Raw genomic sequence first — 12,041 nt, 5'->3', positions numbered from 1 at the left:
TGACTGACAGACTGGCCGACTATTTGAAAAAAATGTCCAACGGGTGAGGAAATCGAGGACAAGATTCTTTGATTCTTTCACTTCAAGCCTCTGGTCCACTAGGGCGGCCCCCATGCTGAGTGCACATTGTTGGGTTGCCAACAGCCAGGACACAGGAAAAACATTTTACAGGCATGTGAACGCAAAACACAATATAGGAACAACTTAATGTTGATTAACCACATAACATTGGCATCTTTAGGTCAATGTCATGGAGATAAGAGTAGTTCGCATTATGGGGAAAAATTAGAAGACAACAATAGATACACTATTGAATATTGGTAAGAGGGAAACGAATGGACCCATTATTCCAAGTCATGGTAATGTATCTTACATCTACCAGAAGGACCCTCGACAATTTTATTCCTAGAATTTGAATAAGAAACCCCAGTTTCTAATATAGATGCATTGTTTCGAGGTCAAAAACCAGTTGATTGGAGCTTCTTTGTGAACTCCATCACACCCACAAAATAATGTCCGTTTCTCTAAGTTATTGTCCCGTCAATGTTACACAATGATTTTCGCTGGTGTAACTTAAGCATACAGGTCATCGACATAACACTCCCCAAGGAAAACTTTGATGCTCCGGGGTGAACCGCAACTGCCTTCAGCAATAAGAGCTCTATCATTGGCGGCCATATGAGCAATAATCTTGTAAATCATTTCGATCTGCAATGGTCAGAAACACACATGTTATACATATCATGTAAATGACAAAGTAAATTGCAATTCCTTTGCGAAAATGATTTTCTGAAGGGGATATGTACGTACATCTTCAGGCGCATGGCAGCGTTCAGCTACTTCATCAAGTGTCAATGGTTCAACGGGCTCCTTACAGCTGAAAACAAAATAACATTATGCTGTTAAACCTTCTCTGAATGAGACAAAAAGATGAAATGCACAGAAAGGGGATTGCATTTCCCACCCAGGGTCATCTGATTTAGAAGTTATATCATGATGCAGACAGAATTTTATACACCTAAAATAGGCGGTTCTTTTCCCCAAGCTTTGGTTAGTATCCTGGTTAGGCCTCAGCCCCGACAAGATGGGGCTCATAGGAACCGAGGTCATAATGCAAATGACCGTTTAAAATCTTCCCATGGACCTTCAGAATCTCGTCCTCTATAATATTTTAATTGAATATCAGTGTGGAAGGAGATAATAGAAGAGAAATTTTATCAGTGTCCAACTATATTTTCTTTTGAAAAAGGGGTGAACTCGTCTCTTAAGAGAAAATTGGAAGAGATACAACCCAAAGAATTAACCCAAGCCCACCCAACCAAGGAAAAAAAATCCACATCATTTCTGGGATCCTATACAAGAATGGGCCCATTCAATCACAGCAGAGGTTTAAAATAACTGGTCTTTAATTTCATAAACATGGGAAATCCGTTGCCTTCTCATTTAGAAGAAAAGCACGAAAGATCTTAGATTGCCGAGAACTTGAAACGACAAACATCATACCTGGCCTCATTCAGAACTGCCAGAACCCGCTTCTGAAGAGCTAATACTTCTCCTGCTGCCTTTTTCCCAGCTTCCACACCTAAGATATCAATTAATAAGCACACACACAAAGAATGAAAGCAAGGAAGGGAAAGTCAAATCATGATTTGAGCCAAGATGCATTCAGACAATAAAGATTAGTACCACAGGTATGGTTTGACTGCAAAAGCAACACTTTAATTCTGATTTTCAGATCCAATTTTCTATTACTTTCTATTGGTAGGCAAAAGGAAATAAACAGTTACCGGGTTGATGGTAAGCATTGATGTTGACTAGTGAGGCATATATTCCAACTGCTCGCTCATACAATGCTATCATAGCCCCCACAGATCTAGCCGTCACTTCCTGCACAGTGACTGTAACTGATTCCCGGTCCTTGGCATATAGAGCTGACCTTGTTCCCTGTACAAACACCAATTCAGTGTGGAGCAGAATAATTGGGAGCAAAACATAATACCCCTATTTCCAAATATCAAATAATAATCTTTAATTTCCTAATTTCCATCTCTAATTAAAAGGTACCAGGTAGTATTTGAATAAATGATCTAGTTATTTGCTGAGTTATTAAGAAACTTGGTAAATTCCATCATAAAAGAGTGGATTTAGTTTAAGGTGAAAAGACTAATAAAATATCAGCTCCAGAATATAGTCCGTAACAAACTAATTAATAAAGTTCTATTAATCCACATCTTTTGTTTGCCTTGCAGGATTGCCCCTGCATGTTTTAGTTGGTTATATTGATCGATAATTTCAAGCACAGAACTAGTGATTTTCACATGGCAAAAAGAAATGAATTGTCAGCTTAAGGTGAACTATTGAAGTGTTTTATATTACTATAAAAAGATGCTAAAACTGTATATAGTTGAGTGCCAAATTAGAATTAAGGAAGCCAAATATCCATTCTGAAATTTGTTACATTTTAGGGCCAACATTGCAGTTCAATTAGGGATGGCAATTTTGTGGGCTAACCGGGTAACCCGCCCCGCCCCACCCCTATTGGGACAGGTGTGAAATATAAAAAACAGGTATAGGTCGGGTTTGGGAATATTTTAAAAACCCGAATCGAATTTGGGACGGGTATGGATTTTGTTCCAACCCGCCCCGCCCTGCCCCGGATATAAATTTACAAAATTATCCTTTTAACTACTAGTAAAATGTCAAAAAACCCCCCGTATATATATACTTCATTCTTTCCCATTTACCCTAATTCTGACGGCCGCTCCTTCTTCTTCTTCTTCCTTTGATACACTGTCTTTCATTCTTCCCATTTGCCCTAATTCCGACAGTCGTTTCTTCTTCTTCCTCTAATGCATTGCCTGAAACTCTATCTCCAAGATCAATACCACTTTTTCTTCCTTCCTCACAACAACTAAAATGCTCTTAAATCAATTCCATTTTGTTCTTGATTTAGCCTCAGAGCCCAAAACTCCTCTAGCGCGACATCAAACTAGTCATAGACTTCGATCTCCTTGCCCTAAATATGTGCAACACAATTATCTAGAACATCACCTTGAAGTCTTTGTCCAAGAGCACAACTCAAAAGGAACGCGACGACCTTTGAAGTAGTGGATTTGATGAAGTCTTGGTTCAAAGATTGGCTTGAAGAGGGATTCACATCCATCGCTGATATTCACCCATTTTCGTCTTGTAAATTGTTCAGATGTTTTTTTTTTTTTTTTTTTTGAGTTTTGCATTAATTTTGAATCATTTAAGCTGACTATAGACTTAAAATTATTGATTGTTGTGGTGTTAATTTCAACTTTGATATTATTTTTTCATATTTGATATATTATCATAATCTCGTTATTTTGCAGTGAAAGGAAAGTGCATTTAGTTATAAGATCTACTCATCACCAATTAAGGTTAGGGCTCAATGGACATTCGGGACGGGGCGGGGATGGGGTTATTAATTCTTTTGTTAACGGGGATGGGGACCAATCAACCTATCCCGACACGGGTTTGTGCCGGGGATCGGAAATAACTATATAATCGGGTGCGGGAATGGGATGGGAATGGCCTGTCCCAAACCCGCCCCGTTGCCATTCCTAAGTTCAATGATTGGATCTTGTTCTCATCAAATATCACTGTCTCTGCTAGAAACTTTCATATATGTTAAATAGGTACCAGAACAAATGTCAAAATGCCAAAAGGTGTCACCAAATAAGAACAGAGAATAATAACAGCAAAGCTATGGACTGATTTGGTTGAAGTTGAAGGCACTAGATGAACAAAAGAAAGCGAAAGGAACATGAGTTGTTGACATGATGACCCATAATTTGTTAAAAGAAATGGCCCTTGGAAATGCTGAGTGGTGAAAGGCTTACAGCAGATCCCAGGCAATTGGGAATTTCAGATCATTGACCCATTATTTGCTAGCCAAAAATGGAGTCTCCATTTAGTTTAATACAAATTACTATTATAAATGATATGAAACATAACAGATCTTGAAATCAAATAACATTAGTATTCAAAAAGAAACAATAAAAATCAGAAAACCACCTATAGAATATCTCAAAATAACATGAGCTTTTTAAAATAAAAATGATCTTTCCTTATCTTTTTCTCTATACTTGCTTGAAGAAAACTAGGGCAAAAAAGACCAAGAAAACTAACCTGAAGCATTCCGAAGAGGTAGTCACCACATGTGACACCTGGTTCAAGCTCCCAATCATGACCAGGGGGTCTATCACGCAGAACTTCAATGAATGTCACAAAGAAGTTGTGCACACCCTCTCTCAATTGTTGAATGTATCTGTAGAAAAACATTGTATGAACCAAACCTAACAGTTGGAAGGAATGTAAGTGAAGAACATTTGAAGTGGTGCAACGCACAAATCAATCTCTTAAGGACTCGCTAATTTTTTATCTATACATGTGGTCTCTTAAGGAGGATGATGTTCAAGCTGGCTCCCCATCCTTGATAGATTTCACTGAGTGGTTGGGCACTAAGTATAATTCTAGGATTGTAGCGTTGGTTGTTTCTTTCTCTTCTTAGATGTATACTTCCTGCGTATACTATGTGTGCCTCTTTTAGATTGGCATTTTTAATATTAATTCATTTGCTCATCAAACAAAAAAAAAAAACTTAACAGTTCACATCTAGAGATATACATTTAAATTAGAACACCAAAATGAAAACTCACGCATGTTGATCTGTGCTGCCTTTATTCCCGTAGACCGTAAGTCCTTGATTCACCTGTCAAAAATATACAAACAAGGATGACAGACCAAGATGTCAGATTTCTAGCTCATATTACAACAGGTCCACATGAAATGACTAGGATTGGAGCATAATTCTTATGTAAAGTTTTATCACTTCTTTATTCAATTAAAACACAAAAAATATACAAACAGAAGATGGCTTATAGGTTTCAAATACCCGATTTCCATCCAGGTCAAACTCCTTTCCAATTGATTCCATGACCAGTTGCTGCAAATACCTACTGAATAATAATAAGCTGTCCTTGTAAGGAAGAATAACCATATCCTGTGGAAAACCAAGAGACAAAGCAAAGTTATTTATAGTGAAACAGATTATGAGACAACAAGACACTGCATTAATGATCAATAGAGTGAAGAGGTTAAGACCTTGGATCCTACTCCCTCAGAAGCCCAATACCAACATAAAGCTAGCAATGCTGCAGGGTTATTCCTAACCTGAACAAATGGACATTAATCAAAAGGGGGAACATTTTTTTTTTCCTGCCAGTCAAATATTGGGTGGAGAAACTGTAAGTAATACAGCAACATATGATTTCACCAGCAGTCATGTGATTCTAAACAAATCATCAGTGTTATTCTGGAAAGTGGAGCCAAAGAAAAATGACTTCCCTACAAATTAAACAGCATATTTTTCTATACAGAAGGGAACAATGCCATGCCATGGGTTGTTTCTGGAATGTCACCATTCTAAAACAACCTAAATGCTTTGCATGTATAGAATTCCTTATTGACGACAATAAGTGGAGTTTCAATTAGGAAAAACACGAGTTGAATTGATGGATTACATATCATAAAACTAAGGTAAGAATAAGGGCCTTGCCAAGAAGATTCCTATCTGGACCAGCTTTAACAAGCACTGGTCTATGTGCTCATCCTTTTCAGTCATGATGAATGGATCCCAACTTTCTTCATTTTGAATGTGAAGACAACATATGCATTCTATCTTTTGTCTCATAGTTACACTAAGTTTATAATTTCAACTCAGTTTTATAGAGTAATTACACATTGAGACAACAGATTAACCTTCCACAAGTACAGCATCAGTTTTTTCCAAGAAGGAATTTGTGAACATTGAATCAATTAGAAGCCACAAGAAGTGAATTTGAATGAAATCAAGGTTGAAATGCACTTTTTGGGTGCAATAGGCAAAAATTTTGTGCATCCAAAGGACAATGGAAATAGCTGATTGGCTTTATTTGGTTTTTTCCAGTCTACATCTTTTTATTTTAGCTTATCTGATATTTACTCAGTCATGGATACGTAAGAATTTGGAAAACACAAATCCGTATCATTATTACAGGCTTTATATTGGTGTAAGTTTAAAATATTTGCAATGGAATGCACCTAAATATTTAGTGTTCAGTAGAGTTCAAATAAATTCACATTGAGTTTCTTAGGACAAAATAACTTTCCAATCCAGTAACTTGGAGACCAAGCATCTAACTTATCATGGATACACTGATAAGATTTGGAAGATCTGTTTTTCAAAAAAAAAAAATTTCAGATTTTTCTTTAATCAGAAAAATATTTCAGATTTCAGTATTTCCTTTTCTTTTTATCCATTCTTTCTCTCTAAGGCTTATAATTTTATGCTTTATCACAGATCTCATCAATTCTGAGGCTTCTTATAAGAGATTGAATGAATCTGAAGTAAAATTAGGTTTGCAAAGCTTTAGCCTTAGATCTGAGCATCCTCGGGTTTGTAGCCATCAGACTTCCACTTGGACCACAACAACATATAAACACAGTAGCCATGGTGGACTGCAGAATAAGAACTACAAATAATACATCTTTGTGACTTACAAAAACTGCATTTTCCGTGATTCAGGAGACACCAATATCCCTTGCTTAACAAGCAATAGCACTATCAAAAGTCAATGAAGTTCTATAAATAAAATAAATAATAGATATTTACCACAGTGGTTCTATTAGCCTCATCCATCAATGAAGCACCAGCAAGCATTTCTCTGATATCAATCCCCTGAAGTGAGAATTGCTCACAATTAGGCAAGCAACTTTAAATGTTAAAAATGAAAACGCATTCTGAATTTAGAGATTCTTAACCTGAAGTGCAGCAGGAAGTAGGCCAACTGCAGACATTTCAGATGTCCTTCCACCCACCCAGTCAAACATAGGAAATCTAGCTAACCAACCCTCAATTCTAGCAGTGTTGTCTAATAATGAATTTTCTTGTGTAATGGCAACACCCTGCATGACAGATGTAAGCAACATATCACACCTGGCAAATAAAAGAGTGGAAAGAATAAACAACCCTGCATGCAAGTAGGATTATACTCCAGTTCAATCAGCTAATGCTTTCCAGTGTTTGCTGCGTATTAAATAGGTTTGTTCCTAGAAACTTCTCGTTGTTACCACACCATTGCCAAAGCTTTTAACTATGTAATGAGTTACATGCACACAATAATCATCCTAGAGTATGGTCCAGTATAAAATCAAGCACCCATCAAAAGCAAACATCAAAGACTGCTGCAATATATAAAGGGTAATAAAACCCTCTATTGTTTTAATATCTTTTTAACATCTAAATTGGGTATACCCAATCCAATAGGATCTCATTCACTTTTGAAAAAGATTCACATAAGCTCAAGAACCATATTATGACAGTGTAATCGAACAATACTTGTCTAGATACACTAAAGTGACAAAACCAAGTACCAGTAAATCATTTCTGTAAACAAATTTTACATGTGAGTTATAAACTAAAAGTGACACCAGATTTGCATATGAAGTAAGCATAATATGTGTAAAAATACATGAAAAACTGGAGCAGCAGACAAGAAACAGAAAAAGGGCAAGGCCCCACCAGCTATCACCAATAACATCAATGTATAATTAGGGTTACAGTTTTTGTCATACCCTTCAAATTGCCAAGAAAGAAATTTTCCTCAAAACACAAAAAGGTAAAACTCAACTATACTGGATGGTTACACAAGAAAATGAGACAAATATTAGTAGGAAATCAAGATATCCAGTAAGTAATAACTGATCTTGGATATGAGATTGAAAGTCTCCACAATGGTACATAAACATCAATCTACATTCCTGAATCTTAATTTGAATATCTTGCATTCTGCAACTTCAACTTAAATTTAAAACTGTGAGTGACTTTGTATATTGGCAATTCTAGGTCAAAATTTCTATTTTATTCTCCTAGTTCAACTGCTTCGAATCCTCCCTTGGACTCTTGTCATCCTAAAGATGGTTGTTATTGAAGACAGCTAAAGGAAATGGTAAGTATTTTGAGGTGGTGGATGGGTTCAAATATTGAACAACCAAGTTTTAGAGTTTTATACTTCAGTAAAAATAGGATTTGAAGCTTTAGGGGTGTCAAGTTTTTCTATTTTAAACCAATTGACTCAAGTTTTGATCAATCACACTGAAGGGTGATTGGTCAATTATTACCCAAAATGTCTTAGACTTATATTAGATCAATCACAATTTAATTCATTTTCCAGATTAGGGATTTATGGCTGAGAGAGTAGGCTGCCTCCTTGAGCTTCAAATACTTTGCCTATTCACTCACGCAAGTCAAAAGAGAGATTTTGCATTTAGAGATCGTAAGGAGGTGGACAACAAAAAAAAATGCAGAAACAAGAACCTGAGGTCAAAACCTGTTTTGCAAAATCCAGACCAGCTTCACGAAAGGCCTTCTGTACTTCCAACAAACCATTCCTAGTTTCAGGAGTGCCTCCACTCTAAGTAGGATTGAAAATGAACCAAATGAGCAATATTCCCTAAAAGACAGTCAGAAAAAACTAAAATTACAGAAAAAAAGGGATAATTTCAATGCAAACCTTTGAAATGACAATTACTATTGTAGAGGCCAGCTCGGGGCCAAGCTGGGCAATCTGGTGATCAATTCCAGCTGGATCTGTATTATCAATGAATCTTATCTGCCAAAATAACAATAAAATTTTTGACATCCAAAGGAGATCCAAATAGGAAGAAATACGATCAATTAGCTTTCATAGCACCAGATAGAAAGGATTTTTCATTCAGGAAAAAGGAATAGTTAACTTTCATAGAACCAGTGCACAGAGATTGCTGCAGAGCCTTTCACCTAACAGAAAATCTAAAACCTCCCATGTCATCAGAACATCAAAAGGAAGTGTTTGTACTTTGTACAAAGGCTTAAGCACATCTATATTGACAAACAAGCAGTTTCCCCCCCAAAATAACAGAGTCATCCATAAAATAATAGGCGAATGAATAATTCATTTAAGTATTTGAAACCTCCAAACTTAAAGGGTAAAGAAATATCCATATTAAATCTAACAGTGAAAGTATTAGGCCACATTGGCAACCATTTGATCAAAAAATATATTACTTATTTAATTTGGTGTACAATTTTAATTTGAGGAATCTACCTCTTGCAGTAGATGTGAATAAAACTTGACTAGGCAACAAGTTAGAAATAAGTAAATAAAAAAAATAAGCTTCTTGAGCATTAAACTTACATAATCAAACAAAAAATTTATACCTTTCAATAATAGAAATTAAAAAAAGGGACAACATGAAAAGTACAATTGACCCTTTTTGCCAACATTGATCTAGTTTTTTCCTAATCTACAAAACAATTGGAAAACAGTCCAAGTAGAAAATGTGTAACAGCTAAAATACAAAAGCAATCTTCCACACAGCAATATGTGTCATTACTCAATTGAAAATGAGAACAGCTATTACTCCATTGACAATAAAAAATGAAGAAACGCCAAATTATCATCAACTAAAAGGTTGCCAGATACCTTGAGAGGAGGATTATCAGGAGCCAATGCCTCTGCAACAAACTGAGGTCCAAGAGCCGAACCTCCAATTCCAACAGAAAGGACATGTGTAAAGCGACCCTCTGGAGAAGATGGAGGTTTAATCTGTTTGATGTCATATCAGAACATAAGCTAAACACTAAAGCAGATGCTCCACCAACAATTGGGAAGTATTTTAAACAAAGTGATAAAATTCATAAAAAAGTGCGTTCATAATAGCTCAAAGAGGATAGGAATGACCAATCCCACTCCACTTTCTGATGCATTTTCTCCAGGATGTGAGAGAATAAGACTACATGATCACACAAGGATGGATTTGAAGCCCCAAGAATAGGGACCGGGTCACATCTGCCCTAAAATGAAAGCACAGCACTGACAGTTAATTCACACAAACAAAATCATTTTCAGAATTGCATGGAAAGAAGTTGGATTTATTTTAGTGCTGATAGATCCCTTTCAATAAGGATTCCATTCAACAAGGGGGGTTGGTAGCATCCAATGCTATGCCTAAAAAGAAGGAATCATTCTACTACCACCCACTGTTAGTTTGCTCAACATTCCATACTTTATTGGCAATTGCTTCCACGTGAAGATTGCCCCAGGCATGTTCTCAAATATCATACTTAGTTGATAAACATTGTAGAATCCTTAACATCAAACAACATGCAACATTGCATTGAACTGCAATAACATGGGACATGAATTTAGTACACAAATCTCAGTTTCTTCTTCTTCCCCACCCCGCACAACATTTTCTCACCAACCAAACACTTCTGGTGGAATTGTTGACATTAACCAGAATCCCTAAAAGGGAAAATTCCTACATAAGCGCTATAATTCTAACATAGAAAATTAGAAGAGAATATGTAATAGAAACTGACCTTACCGCTGACGACGTCCTCGGCGAACTTGCAAACAGCCTCAAGAGTATTCTCAATCTGCAACTTCAGAAACGGGTTGGGTGCGAGCTTAGAGCTCCTCAGCCAGTAATGACCAACCATCCGTCCTTCGTCGGGATTCGCAATGGCTCCCTTCTCCAGCTCCTGCATCGCGCGAAAAGCCGCCTGGAACCTGGGCTCCATCTCCTCCACGAACTCCTCCGAAAATCCGATCCGACTCACATCGAGAAAAAGCCCTAACTCCTTGTGCTGGTACAACCAGTCGACGTATCTGCGCCACAGAGCTCCCGGGTCCTTCTCTAGTCCCTTCTTCTTGGGAGACGGGTCGCTTTTGGACAAGTCCGCCGATACCTCCCGAGCCACGGACGGAGTGAGAACCAGAGTCCGATCGTCCAGTTTAGGACGAGTGGGGAATGTGAGAGAGTCTATTCTAAAAGAAGGCATGATTGTAGAGGAGGGCGATGATCTGGCGGTGAAGTGCTTGGATTTGAACGGATATGAGGAAGAGCAGATGCCGGAGACGGAAGCCATCGATGGAGAAATGCGGCGGAGAAAACGAGATAGGTATTTACCGGTAGCTCACTCCATGGATTATTCTTCCTCAAAGTTGTTGTTAGGGAGTAGAAGGCAGAGGCAGGGGGGAAGGGTTCTTTGTTGTATTAGCTGTTGCTGTTCGCCGATTTTCTCCTGGGTCGGGTGCTTGTGCGAGCCGCGGTGTACAAGGTTCACACGTTCATTGGTCGAGGGTTTGCTGCTGGTTGACGCTAATGCCCCTGATCTCATCCTTTTTTACGGATATGCCCTCCATGTTCCCCAATTGTTTATTGATCCAGCGCCAGCGCATTGCGTTACTGGCGGCGCCCCTCACCTTGTCAGATCAAGCCGACCGAGGAATCATCCGTGGGAGATCCTTCTGAGTTGGACTGGTTTTTCTCTCTTTGCCCTTCATTGTAACGGACGATTTATTATTATTAACTCATCGCCGGACATTTGAAAATGCTTGATATCTCAATATAATATGTATGTAATGACGTGTGTTATAAGATGTGTATATTTAATTTGTAAAATGAATACAAAAATAAATATTATTTTTCAAACTTTTTATATTTGTTTAAGATAAAAATTATATTATATTCTATTATTTTTTTTTAAAAATATATGAAATTTCTTTTATATTTAGTCAAATTTGAAAATAATTCAAAATTTTAAAATTAGTAAAAAATTAATTATGTTAGTTGTCCCAGGGTAATATAATTTATATCAGTGGCCATGTGAATGCGTAGCGGCCATTCCGACTAGTACCTTAGTCTATAATAATATGACCCAATTGAAATTATTTATGTTAGCTGCACGCTAGCCATGTCAGTCCATCTGAAAGTCTGAGGCTGGACGGCACCAACCATCTGTGCTTATCATTTAATTGACTGTTAGATGGCCATTTGGCTCCCCAAGTCCCATCTGCTTTCCAAAAACGGGAAGTCTTTTGGGGTGAACCTAGCAAATAACAAATCTTCAATGACGCAATTGTTGCTTGTGGCATGGGTCTCTCTCTGACTCTGGGGGAATTAGGCCGATTGGGAAAGCTCCTGGCATC

General features: G+C 37.4%; 1 protein-coding gene across 1 annotated transcript; it reads right to left on the bottom strand.

The window, feature by feature from the left end:
• Window positions 1-285: 285 nt before the first annotated feature.
• On the bottom strand, window positions 286-11,426 carry LOC100262681 (glucose-6-phosphate isomerase 1, chloroplastic). The gene is made up of 14 exons (XM_002285660.5): window positions 10,430-11,426; window positions 9,531-9,653; window positions 8,580-8,678; window positions 8,397-8,480; window positions 6,829-6,972; window positions 6,680-6,745; window positions 5,131-5,199; window positions 4,922-5,029; window positions 4,686-4,738; window positions 4,156-4,294; window positions 1,788-1,944; window positions 1,504-1,582; window positions 811-877; window positions 286-708 (listed from the first exon to the last, which is right to left on the bottom strand). Exons 1-14 carry the CDS (start codon window positions 10,976-10,978, stop codon window positions 574-576), a joined length of 1,872 nt encoding a protein of 623 aa, XP_002285696.1. The 5' UTR covers window positions 10,979-11,426; the 3' UTR covers window positions 286-573.
• Window positions 11,427-12,041: the final 615 nt, after the last annotated feature.

Source organism: Vitis vinifera, chromosome 18 (genome assembly GCF_030704535.1).
Source record: "Vitis vinifera cultivar Pinot Noir 40024 chromosome 18, ASM3070453v1".
Classification (NCBI taxonomy): domain Eukaryota; kingdom Viridiplantae; phylum Streptophyta; class Magnoliopsida; order Vitales; family Vitaceae; genus Vitis; species Vitis vinifera.
Note: the sequence above shows the minus strand (reverse complement) of the source record. Positions and strands in the feature narration are given on the sequence as shown.